The sequence below is a fragment of the Nycticebus coucang genome, chromosome 10 (assembly GCF_027406575.1).
Source record: "Nycticebus coucang isolate mNycCou1 chromosome 10, mNycCou1.pri, whole genome shotgun sequence".
Lineage (NCBI taxonomy): Eukaryota > Metazoa > Chordata > Mammalia > Primates > Lorisidae > Nycticebus > Nycticebus coucang.
In genome coordinates this window covers 101482032-101501956 of record NC_069789.1, presented here as the reverse complement: position 1 = coordinate 101501956, position 19925 = coordinate 101482032, and the positions used below count along the sequence as shown (strand labels likewise).

Sequence of the window (19925 nt, the reverse complement as noted above, 5' to 3'; positions counted from 1 at the left end):
TCTGAAGATAAGCAGTAATCTTTGTCCTCCCTGCTCCATTAGAAATTAAATAATACATGTGAATATGTTTTGTACTCACAAATGCACTATAAGGTGCTTACGATACAAAAAAAAACAGCAAAAAGTTGTATACTACTTATTTGTGTGAGGACATAGAGACCTCAGATAGAGAGAAAGAAAGAGAGGGAGAATAAGGAGGAATAATATTTTCCAGAGGTGAGGGGCTTTCTTTGACTTTGAAAAATGAGTGGTGTCTTGGGGAAAAGAGTACAAAACAAAGCTGAGAGGAGCAGTATCATCAAAGACAAAGAACAGAGCCAGTTGAGGAACTTGACCATTTTTGGACTCTAGTCCACGATGGCTCCAGTAGCTGAAATAAAGCCCTTCCTCTTTAAAAAAAAAAAAAAAAAAGGACAAAGACAGGGATGAGAATGTGGTGCAGAAGTCATGGGAACAAGAGCTCTATGCAAACCCCAGGAGCTAAGAAATTACTAGGTATCTACAGAGGCTGGAATTTTTGCATGACACCACTGAACTTGAATGCATTCAATGTATTTTTTAAGTCCTAATATAAATATTATAATTAACAGTATAAAATCCTTCTATCAACAATTCTATTATGATGTTATCATCACTACATCCATATAAAGATGAGGAAACTGGTCTTAGACATGTTAAATCCTTGCCCAAGGTAAGTTAGCACATGATAGAACTAGGAAATGAGTTTATACCATTTAACTGCAAAAGCCATGTACTTTCTTCTTACTGAGAAAAAGAATGTTTCTCCACTCTCCTAAAAGAAATAAGTATGAGTGTAAATATAAATAGTGATCTAACAACAGGAATTTTCTCAGCCTATTATTTGACAAAAATCAGTCATCAAGGTCCCTTACATAATTTTTTCTTTCTTAGAAACTGTTAGTGATTTAATGAAGAAGGAGAATCACACTTTGGTGAGTGAGTTTATTTTTCAAGGTTTCTCCAGCTTCGGTGAGCACCAGTTCCCCCTTTTTCTTGTGTTCTTTCCATTGTACCTATTCACCCTGGCAGGCAACATCATCATTGTGACCATCATTGGCCTTGATCGCCACCTCCACACCCCTATGTACTTCTTCCTCAGCATGCTGTCGGTTTCAGAGACTGTGTATACACTTGTCATTATACCAAGGATGCTCGTTAACCTCTTAGGCCTGAGTCAGACAATTTCCTTGGCTGGCTGTGCCACCCAGATGTTCCTCTTCATTACTCTGGCCATCAACAACTGCTTCCTGCTCACAGCCATGGGATATGACCGCTATGTGGCTATTTGCAGCCCCTTGAGGTACGCAGTTATCATGAGCAAGAAGGTCTGCATCCAGCTGGTGTGGGGGGCCTGCAGCATTGGCCTCATTGTAGCAATGACACAGGTGTCTGCTGTGTTCAGGCTGCCCTTCTGTACCACAAAGGTGGCCCATTTCTTCTGTGACATCCGACCAATGATGAAGCTCTCCTGCATTGACACTACCGTCAATGAAGTCCTTACTTTGATCATTAGTGTCCTAGTGATCCTGATTCCCATGGGCTTGGTTTTCATCTCCTACATCCTCATCATCTCCACCATCCTCAAGATTGCCTCTGCTGAGGGCAGGAAGAAGGCCTTTGCCACCTGTGCCTCCCACCTCACTGTGGTCATTGTCCACTATGGCTGTGCCTCCATCGCCTACCTCAAGCCCAAGTCAGAGAACACCAGGGATCAGGACCAGCTGATCTCTGTGACCTACACTGTCATCACCCCCCTACTGAACCCTGTGGTGTACACCCTGAGGAACAAAGAGGTCAAGGATGCTCTGCGTAGGGCTATAAGCCGAAAACTGTCCTGACAGGCCAGACCCATTTCGAATGAGGTCTTAGAAGATCTTCTAGACAGGAAAAGGTGGAAGAGTACCTAAGTCACTAGAATCAAAATTCTGGAGTTTAATGAGCAGTGGATGAGTGAGAGGAGGAGAGAACAAAGGGACAACAACTTGAGCCACTTGAGAATGGGAGAATGTTCTCTGGAACATGAGCGAACCTGCATCTCACAGGAGAACAGGCGTGGGGTGGAACGCAAATACTGAAGAAATAACTCAGTAGTGTTGGGAAGGAGATGAGCAGTCTGGGAAGCCTGGGCCAGAATGAGATCAGGATGGCAGACAGAGCTAATGTGAAGAGGCTAAAGTAATAAATATATTCTATTTGATGTAACACCCTTTCATGGACATGGTGTTTCCTCCTACCCATTTAGAACCACATAGATTCAACACCTAATTGAAGTCACTCCTTTATGGTAAATTCAAGGTTTTTTGCATCTTAGACAACTTAAGTCAAAGGGATATCAGGGGAAGAAGGGCTGGCAGAGATAATAAGCATCTATAAAATTAGCTATCCTGGAAGTCTGGGTATGTTTCATGTAAGTTTCAGGTTGATCCTATGGGAAAATGGAAATATCTGTTTTCGGGATTATGTAAAAGAAATATTTTTGAAAAGTGATTAAAATCACTTGGTGATCTAGCTAAAGGAAAAGGTAGCACCAAGTAATCATATCAGAATTTATATTACGAGACTATTTAAAGGCTGTTGGTAATATTTTATGTGAGTATCTGACCCACAAACAAGAAACTGGGATTGTCTGTAGAGACCATTGTAGAGTGGATAGAAGCAATTAGGTAATGGGAGTCAAAGGGTGATCGATTGCAGGGATTAGTGAAGTGAGAAGACTGGAAAGGTTTGGAAGAGTAAGGAGAAGGTAACCATTTGGGCACTCACTAACTCAAACTCAACCAAAGAAAATGATTCACCAAGCCATCAATACTAATATTCCATAACCTCTAGGATCTGAATAAATATCACTTGTCGGTGATTTCTGGAGAGCACCAAGTGAGATGACGGCACTCCTGCCAGGTCACACTGGCTGGGTGATAAAGAAACGGTTTGCTGATGAACCAGCCCCTCACCCCTAGGCAGCCCACATCCCCAGCGCCTAAAGATGCTGAGACCTATGTGGAATTTTCTGAAACATCACAAAAAGAAATGCATCTTCCTGGGCACAGTCCTTGGAGGAGTACATATCCTGGGGAAATATGGACAGAAGAAAATCGGAGACATACAAGAAAGGGAGGCTGCAGAATACATTGCCCAAGCTCGACGACAGTATCATTTTGAAAGTAACCAAAGGACTTGCAATTTGACAGTGCTATCCATGCTCCCAACACTGAGGGAGGCCTTAATGCAGGGACTTAAATCTGAGAGCCTCACAGCTCTGCTAAAAAAACAGGCCTCCAGACAAGCTAGAAATACAGGAGGATCTGCAGAGAGTTAAGTTACACAAGAAGCATCCTGGCAGTGTACAGTACTTGTATGCTGGTGGTTCTTTTGTGAGTTCAGTTAAGCATCCTTGGTGGATATATTTAGGATAATGCAGCAGTTGACGAAAATGGCGCTACAATTCTTGCTCCTCCAGATGTCCAACAGCAGTATTTATCAAGTATTCAGCACCTCCCTGGAGATGGCCTGCTGGAATTGATCTCTATCATTAAACAAGCTGTGCAGAAGATTTTAGGGAGTGTTTCTCTTATGTGTTCTTTGGCCCTTTTGGACTTGGAACAAAAAGTAAAAGAAATCATTTATGCTCCTCTCGTTGAGCATAAATCATCTTCTTGGATTAATAATGATGGATCCAAACCTTTTTTATGCCATTACATGATGCCAGATGAAGAAACGCCATTAGCAGTTCAGGCCTGTGGGCTTTCTCCTCGAGATATTACCACTATTAAACTCCTCAGTAAAATAAGAGACATGTTGGAAAGTTCAGATTTTTAGGGCAATTTTGAATAATTGTTCGAAGTGAGGAACTTCTAGACAACTAGACAACATGGCTGAGTTCTTTTTACCAACTGAACAGGACTTGCAACATGGTAACTCCATGAATAGTCCTTCCAGGGTCAGCCTGTCTTTACCTAAGATAATTCCCATAGTAAATGGACAGATCCATTTGGTTTGCAGTGAAATCCCTAGTCATTTTGTTCAGGAGCTGTTAATGATGGAGCAAGTGAAAGACTTTGCTGCTAATGCATATGAAACTGTTAGTACCCCTTAACAACTGGAGAAATGATTTTTTCTTTAAGAAAAGTCACAATGGGATTCATTTTCTTAAAAAAAAACACACACACACACACACACAGACTGAAAAAAATCAAGTATATGTGGAGTAATAATTTGTTACCAAAATGCCTAATAAAAATATATTCTTAATCAAAATAAATAAATATCACTTGTCATCTCCACTTCCAGCAATTCCCTCCCCTACCACTCATCCACCTCAATAGTTTGAAGTCCAGCAATACCCAGCTGAGTGGCTCAGGCATTTCCCTGGTGTACCCTCACGCCTTTCTGCAGCTGCTTGGCACATAGTAGAAACCGCTTCCTGCCACCCTCACTTCCCACTCCCAAAGGGCTCTCCTACTCATTTTGAAACACTGACCTGAAGCATTTCTCTTTTTATAAAACCTTTAGTAAGATACCCATGAAGAAAAAAATCAGTCCTTCTCCTCTCTCACACCCCAGCCTCCAAACTCATATGTTGATACGTACACAGAGAACACTTTCTATGACATCTTTATGGATAAAGATTGGGCTGTGAGTGGCATTGTAACTAGGAACAGTCTTACCTAGGAAGATAATTAACCCCACTGGTGAATATCTCACTTTCCCCAGACAATGAATTTTTCTACAGGTCACATTCTCCTTTATCTTCATTTTAATCACTAGGGCTGTGTCTAAATATTTTAATTTCTCCAATAGCCCATTATGGTTCAACTCCAATAGCCCATTATAGATTTAACTGCATTTGGGGGGAAAATTTGTGAAGAAATGCAATGTAACCAAAAAAGAAATTACCGCACATTTGCAATGGTCACTTTTATTTTTTACTCAGTAAACAAAAATACTTTATTATTATTTTAGACTGTAGCCTTAAAAATGCTGCCCTGTCCATTCAACCTTACCTGTAACAGAGAAACTATATTTGAAAACTTAGCGACTTAAAATGTTAGGTAGCAGTTTTTAGAAATGAGAAGAATGAAGTGTATAGAAATAAAATTGAAAGAAAAAGATTCCATTATAATTCCTGGCTGTACTTTTCATTGACCACATGTATTTGAATGAACAATTTAATTTCAGGAGGTGCCTGTGGCTCAAGGAGTAGGGCGCCGGTCCCATATGCCAGAGGTGGCGGGTTCAAACCCAGCCCCGGCCAAAAATAAAAAATAAATAAACTAAAAAAAAAAAAAAAAAAAAAATTTAATTTCTCTGCACCCCAGTTTTCTCATCTGCAAAACTAATATTCAAAGTTTCTTGTCAAAAGCATGAGACGATTAATATGAAAATCCTTTGGAAATGAGAAAACAGAGCCAAATAGTCTTTATCTTTCTTGGAATAAGAAAATAGCTGCACTCCCACAAAACCGAATCTTTCCTTAATGTGCAAAATGGGGTTACCAATCCTTGCTCTATTGTTTTATGTTGGGCCCCTGTATATACACCCACACTATAATAAACACACTAGGAATTGCTGTGATAACTACAGGAAGAGATAAGAAAGACAATGTGTTGTTTACCATTATCGTAATTATTGTTACCTAATATAATCTCTATGTTTTTGCCTCTCCGAGTTTTACTCACCATTTTACATTATTTTACTAATTAATATCTGACTTTAACCTTCCTCCCATACACTCTTAAATTCTAACTACTATTGTGTTTTTCAGTATGTCTGAAGTTCATATTATTTTGGTCCCTTATTAAAAAAACATTTCTAAAACTGCATTATTATCTTTTACTAGCAGTTCTGGCATGACTGCCTATTTTTCTTCTCCAAATTGAGCACCTTCTATCTTTCTATTTCTAGTTCAGTGAATTTTAATCTCCTTACTGTGACCAAGGCTCCGAATACAAAAGGGTTATTATGACCTAATCTGGTAGGTTACAACATAATCTGTCTGTGTGGGTATTCACGCACACAGGTACAATCTACAATGGAACATTCACAAAGCAGAACTTGGCATTACCACACTAAATGCATTCTGATGTTTTCCATTCTAGTCTATTATATTCTATTCCATTTTATTTAAATAATCGTAATTAATAGAAATGCATCTACATTTTGGTCAAATACCTGAAGGTTGAAAGTTAAAATCTGTATTCAACTGAAGTCACTGCTGAAGCCCAGTATCAGCAGACTCTACTTCTGGGATACTAAAATAAAATTAAAATCTTAGTTTAAAACATTAGAATTTAATCATTAAACATTAAGGTAACTATATTTACACCTTGACATTTTAGAGGAGGGACATTAAGTCTCCATTGTGAGCTTCTCCACTGTTCCAGCAGTTACCAAAACATATTCATGATACTAATTAGATACTCACTTTTCAGATGAGAAATTGAGTTGGTGCAGACATCAGATATCTTAGGGAAAATTCCCAATTTTTCTCTAATACTTTCTTCCTTTCATCATATTCTTTATTAGGTACAGATTAAAGCTAATTTATCCTGGATTTTGCCCTATATTATTTTGGTGGCAAAATTGAAATTATGCTGCAAATTCATCTATAAAAGTTGTGAAGATTCATGGCTTAAAAGGAACTAAGAAGCTAAAAATTAACACAGTGCTTAAAAGTTATTTAATATTACCAATTTTAAATCTTATAAATATTTATTCATTTTACAAGGATATAATGTTCTTTCTAATGCTAACTAATAATCAACACGTTATCTCTTACCATTTCTGTAAAGCATTCATTTATTTTCCTATTTATTTAATAATATAACTGTTTAAGCTGGGAGTGGTGACTCATGTCTATAATGCTAGCACTTTGGGAGGCTGAGGTGGGTGCATTGCTTAAGCTCAGGAGTTTGAGACCAGCCTGAGCAAAGTGAGACACCATCTCTACTAAAAATAGAAAAACTAGCCAGACATTGTGTTGGGTGCCTGTAGTCCCAGCTACTCAGGAAGCTGAGGCAGGAAGATCACTTGAGCCCAGGAGTTTGAGGTTGCTGTCAGCTATGATGCCAGGGCACTCTACCCAGGGCTACAGAATGAAAGACTCTGTTTCAAAACAACAAAAACTGTTTAGGTTTGTTCAGAAAACTAGCAACTCTCACAATCGTATATTATTCTTACATTTTGTCCCTTCAAAGCTAATTCAGTCACAAACAGAATGACTAACTTCATTTGAAAATGAATATCCAAATTTCAAAAAAATCTAAATGACTTGCTTTTTTTTCTGATAGCTGATGCTGTTTGACAGAACAGAACTAATAACCTACATTATCACATGATCACTGTTCATCAAAAAATTTAAGAATGCAAAAAAGTGGCACAGACTTTTCAGCCATTGACTTTAAAGGCTAAAGGGGAAGATGCAACCAAATAGAAAATTTTGACTAAATATCAGAAGCAAATTAACTTCAACGTATCTGTAGTGTGACCCACCAACCTCACGGAAAACACAGGGAGATGCGGATGCTATAAGTGAATGTTGCACGTGTGAGCAATTAATTCATTGCATTCACAGAAATGGTAAGCGAGCAGATGAGAAGGTCACCTCCTCTTTCATGTTTTTGTTCTGAAATGATGGCACCTCAATCAGTATTTTTCTGATTCAAAAGCAATACATGCATTGAGAAAAAATCATAAAATTATAAAGAAAAAAATAGAACCTTTGTTTTTAGATGTTGACTTATGGTTTTGAGGTCTTATTTAAAAATTCCCAGCTCAGACTAATGTCATGGAGCTTTCTCTCTATGTTTTCTTTACGCTATTAAATAGTTTAGGAGTCTTACATTTAAGTGTTTAAACCGTTCTGAGTTTTTTTTTTTTTTTTTGCATGATAAGGGATGGGGGTCCAATTTCATTCTTCTGCATGTAAACATCTAATTTTCCCAACACCATTTATTGAAGAGACTGTGCTTTCCCATTGTGTGCTCTTAGTCCCTTTGTTAAAATCATTTGGCTGTAATTTCATAGATTTATTCCTGGGTTCTCTATTCTGTTCTATTTATCTATATGTTTGTTTTTATGCTTTACATGGACTGTCATCACCATGCTGTTTTGGTCACTACAGCTTTGTGGTATATTTTGAGGTGGGGGCGCACATGGCAAAAGTCTTCCTCCTACCCTCAGCCAATGCAATCATTAGGATGGAGATAATGAGGATGTAGGTGATGAAGGCCAGATCCATAGGTAGGATAGCTTTAGCAGGGGTCTCACATCACAGAAGTGGGAGATAACAAAGGCATCACAGAAGGCCAGGCCAAACACAGATGTTAACTGGACAATGGCCATGTCCAGGCTTATTCCTAGTGACCCAGATGACAAAAGAAGACAGGCTATCTTACCCACAATGACTGAATACCATAGGGGGTTGCAGGTGGCCACGCAGAAATCACAGGAAGAAGTTACTGATGACAAAATTGAGACAGAAGAAGAGCTGAGTGGCACCTCCGTGGGAGGCAATGGGCTGGTGAGGATTCATGAGACCAGAGAGCAGACAGGTAATGATGGCCACAGTGTCACAGGTGGACAACATACTCAGGAAGAAGTACGTGGGGGTGTGGAGGTGACAGTCCGTGTAAATGATACTTTGATTGTGGTATTGCCAAATAGTCAGCAAACTTGGCATACAAAGTTAGAAAGACAAAAAAGAAAACAAAGCAAGTCTGTGCTATCACGCAAAGCTGGAGAAATCTTCAAGGAGAAGGTTGGTCACAGCAGTGGACTTTGACGTCAGCAGTAAGGAATGTCTGAATCTGATAGAAATGAAGAGGAAAGAGAGGGCTAAGGCTGCAGCTATGCAGCAGACCGCACACTGGTGTGAGCTGCACCTTGGGCTTGTGGATGTTTTGAATAATGTCCCAAGCACAGAGGTCATCATTGTTCTTTGCTCAGCATCTTTGAGAAATACATTTTTAAATTTCTCATGGTTTGCTGGATCAACTGCAGGGATAAGAAGGAGGGAAACTTTCAACATAAAGTGAACAGTAACATTATGAAAACAACTACCCCACTTGACCATTAAAAAGGGGGTTCAGGCCAAAGAGGAAGCAGGTGTTAAGTATGTCTGGCAAATAAGTGGGTCTGGCAAGTCATTTTCCTCTGGGCTCATCCTTGATCTGGGCCTTTGTTGACACATTGAGGATCCAGAGATCACGAAGGATGATAGACGCCTGGGATTGATCCATTAGTCTCTACCAGCATGAGTTTCCAGCATGGAATGCCCTCGGAGGAGCCCAGAGGGAGCGATCCAAATATCTGAGCCCTGGGCATCCTTTCCTTAGCCCTGCTCCTTTGTGTAGGGAACATGACTGGTACAAGGTCAGGCTGTGAGAGAGGATACCAGCCTGGCCATGTTTTCAGAAATGAAGGGAAATGTTTTCAACTTTTTATTCCAGTTGTTCCATCACAAACAATTCTACAGTGGAAAATTTTGTTAAGTGTGTCATTTCACACACACATGAATACCAGGAAGTGAAAATGCACAGTCAGAGGCCACGAGCTTCTGCAAATTTGCTAGAGTATCATGTTTTTCTCTATTACGACATGATGCCTCACAAAGGATGCGTCAAATAACAAAATCACATTGTTATGCCTCAGAGAGAAAATAGAGTGTAATGGGAAGCAGTAGGACATGGTGATTAAAAGCGTGGACTCGAGTGACACACTGCCCAGGACTAAGGCCTGTTTTCTCTAATTTGTAACTATGCAATCATAGACAAGTTATATAACTATTCTGTGGTTCAATTTCTTTATCTCTGAAATGGGCTTACTGATAGTACTGCCTTTATAGAGTTTTTATAAAGATTAGATGAGTTAACATATCAAAAAGACTTAAGAAAGGGTGGCCTGTGGCTCAAAGGAGTAGAGCACCAGCCCCATATGCCAGAGGTGGCAGGTTCAAACCCAGCCCCGGCCAAAAACTGCAAAAAAAAAAAAAAAAAAAAAAAGACTCAAGAAAAGTATCTGGCACCCAGTGAGTGCTATTCAATAAACTCTTCAGTATATATAAAATTACCTGAAGCATGTCAAAAGCAGAGGTATTAATGGTGAAGTGTTGAACAAGGAAGACTTCAAAAAGTCATTTTAGAGAGAGAATCAGAAGCTAAAGACAAAGGACAATAATTATAGGAAGTTTGCACAAATATAATCAATTTTATAATTTATTCAATATGATTATGCAATTAAATTCTATATTCCTCTGTGATATGAATAATGAAATTTATAGATGACTTTAAGAAGAGAAGAATCCCAAAGAAGAAAATCAATTCATTTTATTCACTTATCAACTATTTCTTGTTTCCTGACTGTATGTTAAGGTTCATGGATGCCACAATTAGTAAGTCCTAGTTGCTCAATAATTATTTATTTAATGGACAATGAATAAGGAACAGTTCCTGACGGTAAGAAAAAAAGAAAAACCTCACAGCAGCATAGGAAGAGAAAGGGAAAGGGGAACATGTACAGGGAAAGGGGTGCTACGATGGATACAAGTACAGAAAAAACAAAGGGCACCTACCTCAGTCTTGAGGCAGAAATTCTATAAAGGAGGGATTGTGCAAGGTGGCGAGGAAAGGTGAATGACACCTGTGTCACAGGGACATGAAGGTAGAGGGGTCAGCATTTTAAGACCTAGAGGAAGCAGCATGAGAATGTTCCATGCTTAAGAACAGAAGTTTTGGAAGAATAAGGCCCTGCTATTTTATTCTTATTTCACTGTGGGCAAGATCTGAACCTGTCTGCCACAAACTTTCCTCATCTATAAAATAAATACTACTATTATTTAACTTGTAAGTATATCGTGAGGTGTGGATGAGTTGATGCATAGATCATGAGCAGAGTGACTGACAAAGCAACATGGCAGGAAATGTTGGCCATGACTGTTACTGTCATTGTAGGGAAGATCACATCCTCGTAGGGAACAGAGTGGTTCTGAATGGGTCTAGGGCTGAGTGGTTCATAGCAACTTTAAAAAGGCCAAGTCCTTGAGAACGGCTATAAGGAATTAAGAGAAACCCAGCTGTGACCCTGGATTTGAAAAGTGCCTTGGTATGTGGGATTTTCCAAAATACAAATGTTGAATTTGATTGAACTCAATATGTTGTTATGTACTTCCTAGTATTGTGTGAGTTGAATGAGTCCCTATTAGCTCTGTTCACACCATTCCAAACTGTATTGAAATGAATCACAGCCCTTCTCTGCTTCTGTCACTGCAGACTTCAGCGTCTCCTCTCATCAGGCTGCTTGCACACGGGAGCCCTTGCCACTCTCACTAGAGCACTCCCAGCTCTCCTCTCAGCCTCCTCCGGGAGCACAAATGAGAAGTTCACCACACCCCATGCAGGTGACCGAGGCTTTGCATGTGGTTCCTCCTTTTGTTTGTACTGCTCCCTAGCTAAGCTCATCTGCTTTTTTTTTTTTTTTTTTTATTGTTGGGGATTCATTGAGGGTACAATAAGCCAGGCTACACTGATTGCAATTGTTAGGTAAAGTCCCTCTTGCAATCATGTCTTGCCCCCATAAAGTGTGACACACACCAAGGCCCCACCCCCCTCCCTCCATCCCTCTTGGTTTATATACCTAGGAACAGTCCATGTGGCTTCAAATTACACTTTCTTTTCCATTTGTAACTCAGAATACTTTGTGCTTTGAGCACGTTCCATGTGCTCTCTTTCTAATGCAGTATTTTGCAAATCCTCACTGAAACTTACCTGTCTTTTCCTGACAGCTGCAGAGAGTTCTGCCACTGACTTCACAATTTCCCAATCTTTGAGGAGTTTATACTCATACATTTCCATCAAGATAAATCACCATTCTGAGGCTGATCCTACCCGTGGGCAAAGAGCAAGGTCCCTTCTTCCCATCTGAGAAGCATGATGATTCTGCTCCGGCAGAGAGCAGGGGAACCTGAGAGCTGCTGTGTCTATGGCATGGGTGCCGTCTCTGAACTGTAGTCACTGACAATACCCCCAGCTCTGTATGGGACCAAGAGGGTTGTCCTGCCACCGCTCCCAAAACTTATTGACCTGCCTGCCCCACTGCTGCCACAAGAAGAAACTACCATTGTTGCTGAGGGAAAGTGAGGTTATCAGTCCTCTCCCAAAGCTGCCTGTCCCTTTTGGGTAAAGCCTACCCTCCCTAGAGACAACCCCCAGCACAACTGTACCTCTGTTGTCACAGCCTTTTAGCCATAGCCAGGTTGGTTGCCCTACACAGTGGGCTCAACTATCTCCACCACCTCTGTTGCAGCTGGGCAGAGTGGGAGCTGGGAATCTAGGTGCATTTTGCCCCAGAAGGACAGAGAGCACTGTCAGTGCTGAGAGAAGGAGGTGCAAGTGGCTTGTGTGCTCCTCTGCTAGCCTCATCAAGAAGGTTCCCACACCTATTGCATCTGCCCTTCTCCGGCCCAAATTCTTCCAGACCAAGAGATCAACCTATCAGTTACTACCACATCCAGCACCTGAACTCAGAGAAACTTGAGGGCAGGTTTACCAGCCTGTCTTGGTTTGGTCCCTTGGACTCAAGCATGCCATCTAAGAGCCTAGGGACTGGGGATTACCTAACCTGGTCCAACACAGCTAGCACCTGAACACTTTCCCAGAGGTCTGAGGTCCAACCAAATTGCCAGCAACACCACAGTGCGTACTTACATGCATGTGCCAAAAGGAAGTCTACCTCTTCCTCTCCACTCTGAGCAGCAGAGTCCCTGGCAGAGGGGAACATGTGGACCACAAAGCTCTCATTCTGAGATGAAGGAAAAGGTTCTGGATAAAAAGGAACCAGCAAAAGAATGCAGACAATATGGATCACACTAGCTCTCTAGCAATGAATTCCAAGCCAAAGGAAATTCCCAAATGTCATATATGGAATTCAAAATATGGAACACAAGCAAGCTTAGTCGGATCCTTGAGTAAGTTGAAAACCATTGAAAGAAACCAGAAAAATAATTCAGGGCATGAATTAAACATTTACTAAAAACATAGATATTTTTTGTTTAAATTATAGAACTTCTGGAAATGAAAGGGTCATTTGGGGAATTTCAAAATATAGTGGAAAGTTTTAACAACAGACTAGACTAAACAGAAGAAAGATTTCAGAGCTTGAAAATAAGGCTTTTGAATTAACCCTGTCAATCAAAAATAAAGAAAAAATCAAGAAAAATGAACAAAGTCTCTGAGAAACATGGGATTATGTAAAGGATGAAACATGAGAATTATAGAAATTGCTGAGGGAGAAGGGGAAAGGGCAAAAAGCATAGAAAACCCTAGTTGAGGGAATAATGGAGGAAAATGTCCCTAATCTTGCTAGAGATTTAGATATTTAGACACAAGAAGGTCCAGAAAGTCCTGGAAGATTTGTTCCAAGTAAGGATGAATAGCAGAGACGCATAGTCATCAGACTGGTCGATGTCAAAGTGAATGTGAAAAGCCTTCAACGTGTCAGATGATGGCATCAAGTATATCACAAAACAAAGACTAACAGCTGACTTCTCAACTAAAACCTTATAGGCAAGAAGGGATGGGGGTGCCATTTTAGTCTTATTAAACAGAATAACTGTCCACCAAAATTTATGCTGCAAAATTAAGCTTCATAAGGGGAAGACATAGAAAGTCTTCTCCAGGGAATTTGTCACCATTAGATCTTTCCCGAGATCTTATGCTTAAAAGTGCCCTCTCAACATGAAAAAGAATGCTCAAAACTAACCAGTGTGAAAACATTCAAAAGTAAAAACTCTAGCTTGGCACCCATTCCTTGGTGGTTAGTGTGCCAGCCACGTACTGGGGCTGGTGGGTTTGAACCCAGCCAGGATTGCTAAAACAACAATGACAACTACAACAAAAAAATAGCCAGGCGTTATGGTGGGCACCCACAGTCCCAGCTGCTTGGGAGGCTGAGGCAAGAGAATTGCTTAAGCCCAAAAGTTTGAGATTGCTGTGGGCTGTGATGCCACAGCACTCTACCAAGGGCAACATAGTGAGACTCTGTCTCAAAAAAAAAAAAAAAGTAAAAACTCACAGCTCACGTAAAACATAAGATAAAATACAAAGCATCTGGTAACAATCAATATTGACTGGAACTGTATCTTTTATCAATGTTAACATTAAATGTAGACAGTCTAAATGCCTCACTTAAGAAGGTATACTATACAATTCCTCCGTGTAACAAAAAAACTACATGTACCCTCTAAATCCATGAAAATACACACATTTTTAAAAGATAACCATTTATCCTTACATTTATTATCTATCTCTACTCTATCAATAATAATGAAGTATTTTCATTATTTTAATGGCTCAAATGTTAGTGGTACAGCGTTTTCAAATTCTGAAAACCAAAACTACATTATTTTTTTCTTTATACAGAAAATGGTCCATATAGCATTTTATAGAACACATCTCCCTTCTAAAAGTCATGTTGCTTTTCTCCCATAAGCGATGTTCAATACTTCTATATTTTATTTTAGAAGCCAGTATTTACCCCACCTACTGCCACACCATACATTTTCTTTCTCTTTTAGCTTTTGCTATACTGTTTGAAGAGACCATGACAATTCTCCTTGGACCTCTTGCATTTTTTCACATCTTGCTTTGTCCCAGTTAGTGGCACAAAAATATTTGTGTAGTGAACAGCTTTAGAAGACAGAGATAGTGCCTTCAACTGGACCAGATGGAAAGCCTATTTACTGCTAAACTTAATAATAATAGTGTCTTCAGTGGAGCATGGAACAGGCAGGCTCACTGCATGTTTTAACAGATTTGGGGTCCCTCCTTCAGGCTCCAGGGTTCCACTGTTCTAATGCAACTCATTGCAAGGTAAATGACCTTCCCACATTCGAGTAAAATGCCAAATATTTACATTTTCTGGAGGGATTTACAAAGTTGCTGGAAAGTGCCAAGGAGACAACAGGATTAAGAAATATTCTTCTGGGCAGCACCTGTGGCTCAAAGGAGTAGGGTGCTGGCCCCATATGCTGGAGGTGGCGGGTTCAAGCCCAGCCCCAGCCAAAAACTGCAGAAAGAAGGAAGGAAGGTTGGTTCTTCTTACCAAGCAGAGAAGACTTTCCCAGTGTCCTTTCCCTCCTTGACTCCCACAATCTGGGCATTAGGTTTACAGCCACTAGAAGATAAACATTAGAGGAATCCTTCTGGGGAAATAAAGTTCCTCAAAGGAATACACCTGTAGATACTGATATCTGTGTGCTCTACAATGAAAAGTACTTGTCACTTCTACAAGGCTCTCTCTATACAGACACACATACAGAACTCCCAGTTGGCTTATTAGAACTTTGTTCTTAGACATGAATGGACAGGCAAGGGGTCAAGGTGGTCTCTAACATGGAAGCCCACACTGGAACAAAACAAACAAACAAACAAAAATCAAATTATAAAAAAGGAGAGAATGCACTAAGAAGATAATTTTTAAAAACATATGTGGTATGTACATATACATATTTAATATCTTCAAAGAGGTAAAAAGAAAGAACAAAGTGTTCATGAAATGAAAGAATCTTCTATAAAGAGAAAAGTTTGGAATATAAGGGAATTTCTTCCATTAATAAATTCACAAATTAGAAGAAAAATAAAAAGAAAGTTAGAAAAATAAGAAACAGAATACTAATGGGATGAATAGAAGTGTTATGTCCAGCTAATATGAGTTTCAGAACAAGCAAATAGAGAAAATAGAGAGGAAACCACATCAAAGAAAACAATATTTCCAAATACTGAAGACATAACTTTTCAGATTGAGTGACTGGCATAGCAAGAAAGAAAATAAAAAAGAAACATTCATGGAAGGGCATCATTTTATGAGATCAGAACTTTAGGAATAAAGGAGAATGTTAAAAGCTTCCAAATAAAGGGAGAAAAACACAGCATATTCAAAAGACAGATTTCCAATGAATTTAGACTTTTTAACAACTACACTAGAAGTTAGAAAGCAATGAAGCAATGCATTTGGAATTGCAAGGGAAAATTATTTCTAAGCTAAATTGATACTTCCAACAGACTATTCACAACATGTGTAAATATAATATGTTTTTAGAGAAGAACCATGTCAAGGAATTTATGTTCTTGTTTAAAGGAAGTCATTGAAAGGGTACTCCATCAAAATGAGGGATCCAGGAATTGAGGAAACTAACAGAGGTGAGAGAGAAGTGAATCTCAGAATGCCAGTGAAGAAAAGCTCCACGTTAAAACCCTTTGTGAGTCCTGGAGAACAACCTTAGGATGCAACGGAAGAAGGAGAGAAATGACCTGGGAATGGCGGTCTTGAGACAAAAAGAAACTAAATAGCTAGTAGGCTATGGTAAATTTATAAATATGACTTGGGGTGATTACCTAATATGTTTGACCATACCTAACACTCCATGGAGAAAAGGTTTCATAGTTTTGGTGAAAACTTTGGAGATTGATTTATTATAGATACTTGAAAAAGAAACAAATAAAAGAGTTCAATTCAAACATATAGCAAGAAAAAATATCACAGGAAGAGATGTACACTTATAGTAAGCTGTATGGCTCAGTTGTGAATAATGTTTGCATATGATAATGTATGCTCTTAAAATTGAATTTTTACTGAGAGGATGACAGGAGGTGAAGTATGTGGGCGTGTTTGTGTTCAAGTGCACACAGATGGTATTATAAAGGAACTAGGAAATCAAATGATAATGCCTAACATTTAGAAAGCAAGAAATATCATTATATGCATATTGCATATGATAGAGCAGAAACAGGGAGGTGTGTGCCCTGAGAAACATGTAAAGGAGCTGAAAGTGGGTGCTTCCAAGAAGCCAGAGTCATGAGTAAATAGAAAACTATTTTTTTAAAGTAATGCACTGCTTTTCATTTTACAATTTTAATTCTACACTTGGATTATTTCTCCAAAAATAAAATTAAATTGCAACAACTAAGGATGACTACTGGAGAAAGAAAATGTTGGGTATATAACTTTCCAGCCAGAAATTGAAAACAAATAAAAAATTAATAAAACAAAAGGCTGGCTAAGAAACAAATAGAAATTAGGAAACTTAGTAAAAGGAAAACATAAAATATGATGACACCAGCATTCAGAAATTTATTTACTTGCAATAAATGTGAATGAATTAAGCCAATTCATTGAGTTTCAAAGGCTCTCAGAAGTGAGTCCTAATAATCGGATTCTTCATTATTTAAAAGACATATATTAAAATGATATGAAAACAAAGACATGGAAAATTGTATTCAGGCAAATGCAGACAAAAAAAAAGTTGATGAAATAGTACTAATATCAGTTGAAATCTTATTTAAAGTGAAACTACTGAGATACTTACAATGTTGATAAACAAAATAATTCAACAGAAAGATATTCTACTCATGAATTTGTAATATCCTAACAGCATAATTTCAAAATGTTATTATGCAAAACCTGATAAAATTACCAGGAAAAACTGACACACTCAGCATAGTATTAGCATTAACAGTTTTCTTGGAAACTGATAAAGTAAGCAGTGGGTTCATGGGACTTAATACAGTTATAGTGGAAAATAACAAGACTAATCTAAAACTCAAATCTTAATACAAAGAATGTTCACTCTTTGGATTCCCAAATATCCCACAACATTGATATTATATAGATATTTTTCAAGGACCACAATGAAATAAACTAAGAAATCAACAACAACAAAAAAGAAGCCAAACCCTCCTTGATCACTTTTCTTTGTAGATCTGAATATTTACTTAATAAACATCTATTCAGGCTGTCCATAAAGTTTATGTGCAATTTAAAATAGTTTAATATTTTTCAAACTTATGGACACCTTGTATATAGTTTATTTAATTTAGCCATTATTCCAAGCATTTTAAAATATTTACTAAATCTTTATAGAAATTGTTTAGGGCAGATTGTATTCTTCCTCACATTTAATAAATAAAGAAATTGAGGCATAGAAAGATTGAGCAATTTATCCAAGGTTATACAGCTAGTGAGAGGCTAAAAACCCAGGGACCCTACTCCATGGTCTGAGCTTTTGACCCTTATATTAAGCTTATTCTCTTAATATTAGCATCCAAAAAACTGTGAGTTAAGTGAGAAGTAAAAGTGAAAATTAAAAATGTATACTTCTACACTTTAACAAAAGCACTTATGTCAAAACTAATGACTTACACCCAAAGCAGTTCTCAGTTGAAACTTGTAGCTTTATATATTAACTGGAAAATAATAAATGCAGATTTTAATTCAAAAAGTGTATAAAAGAATCACAATAATTCCAAGGAAAGGAGAAGTGAACAATAATGAAAGAGAAATTAATAGAAAACTAAAATAATCAAAATTTATTACCATTATGTTATTAATTTTTTTTTTATTCTTGGGGATTCATTGAGAGTACAATAAGCCAGGTTACACTGATTGCAATTGTTAGGCAAAGTCCGTCTTGCAATCATGTCTTGCCCCCATAAAGTGTGACACACACCAGGGCCCCACCCCCCTCCCTCTGTCCCTCTCTCTGCTTTTCCTTCCCCCCCCATGACCTTAATTGTCATTAATTGTCCTCATATCAAAATTGAGTACATAGGATTCATCCTTCTCCATTCTTGCGATGCTTTACTAAGAATAATGTCTTACACTTCCATCCAGGTTAATATGAAGGATGTAAAGTCTCCATTTCTTTTAATAGTTGAATAGTATTCCACGGTATAAATATACCACAGCTTGTTAATCCATTCCTGGGTTGGTGGCATTTAGGCTGTTTCCACATTTTGGAGATTGTAAATTGAGCTGCAATAAACAGTCTACTACAAGTGTCCTTATGATGAAAGGATTTTTTTCCTTCTGGATAGATGCCCAGTAATGGGATTGCAGGATCAAATGGGAGGTCTAGCTTGAGTGCTTTGAGGTTTCTCCATACATCTTTCCAGAAAGGTTGTACTAGTTTGCAGTCCCACCAGCAGTGTAAAAGTGTTCCCTTCTCTCCATATCCACGCCAGCATCTGCAGTTTTGAGATTTTGTGATGTGGGCCATTCTCACTGGGGTTAGATGATATCTCAGGGTTGCTTTGATTTGCATTTCTCTAATATATAGAGATGATGAACATTTTTTCATGTGTTTGTTAGCCATTCGTCTGTCATCTTTAGAGAAGGTTCTTGCCCATTGATATATGGGATTGTTGGCTTTTTTCATGTGGATTAATTTGAGTTCTCTATAAATCCTAGTTATCAAGCTTTTGTCTGACTGAAAATACGCAAATATCCTTTCCCATTGTGTAGGTTGTCTCTTTGCTTTGGTTGTTGTCTCCTTAGCTGTACAGAAGCTTTTCAGTTTAATGAAGTCCCATTTGTTTATTTTTGTTGTTGTTGCAATTGCCATGGCAGTCTTCTTCATGAAGTCTTACCCCAGGCCAATATCTTCTAGTGTTTTTCCTATGCTTTCTTTGAGGATTTTTATTGTTTCATGCCTTCAATTTAAGTCCTTTATCCATCTTGAATCAATTTTTGTGAGTGGGGAAAGGTGTAGGTCCAGTTTCAGTCTTTTACATGTAGACATCCAGTTCTCCCAACACCATTTATTGAATAGGGAGTCTTTCCCCCAAGGTATGTTCTTGTTTGGTTTATCAAAGATTAGGTGGTTGTAAGATGTTAGTTTCATTTCTTGGTTTTCAATTCGATTCCAAGTGTCTATGTCTCTATTTTTGTGCTAGTACCATGCTGTCTTGAGCACTATGGCTTTGTAGTACAGACTAAAATCTGGTATGCTGATGCCCCCAGCTTTATTTTTATTACTAAGAACTGCCTTAGCTATACAGGTTTTTTTCTGGTTCCATACAAAACGCAGAATCATTTTTTCCAAATCTTGAAAGTACGATGTTGGTATTTTGATAGGA

The 19925-nt window shown here is 38.5% G+C and overlaps 1 protein-coding gene and 2 pseudogenes across 1 annotated transcript; 2 read left to right on the top strand and 1 right to left on the bottom strand.

The window, feature by feature from the left end:
- Positions 1-929: 929 nt before the first annotated feature.
- Positions 930-1859, top strand: LOC128597399 (olfactory receptor 10J1-like). The gene has a single exon (XM_053607753.1). The coding sequence runs from the start codon at positions 930-932 to the stop codon at positions 1857-1859; it is 930 nt and encodes a 309-aa protein (XP_053463728.1).
- A 1145-nt stretch (positions 1860-3004) lies between these two features.
- LOC128597395 (peroxisomal biogenesis factor 3-like) lies at positions 3005-4129 on the top strand (annotated as a pseudogene).
- Positions 4130-8134: 4005 nt separating this feature from the next.
- Positions 8135-8698, bottom strand: LOC128596471 (olfactory receptor 10J3-like; annotated as a pseudogene).
- Positions 8699-19925: the final 11227 nt, after the last annotated feature.

Excerpts from the sequence above, each read along its gene's own strand:
- LOC128597399 (XM_053607753.1), top strand. The coding sequence starts at position 930 with ATGAAGAAGGAGAATCACACTTTGGTGAGTGAGTTTATTTTTCAAGGT.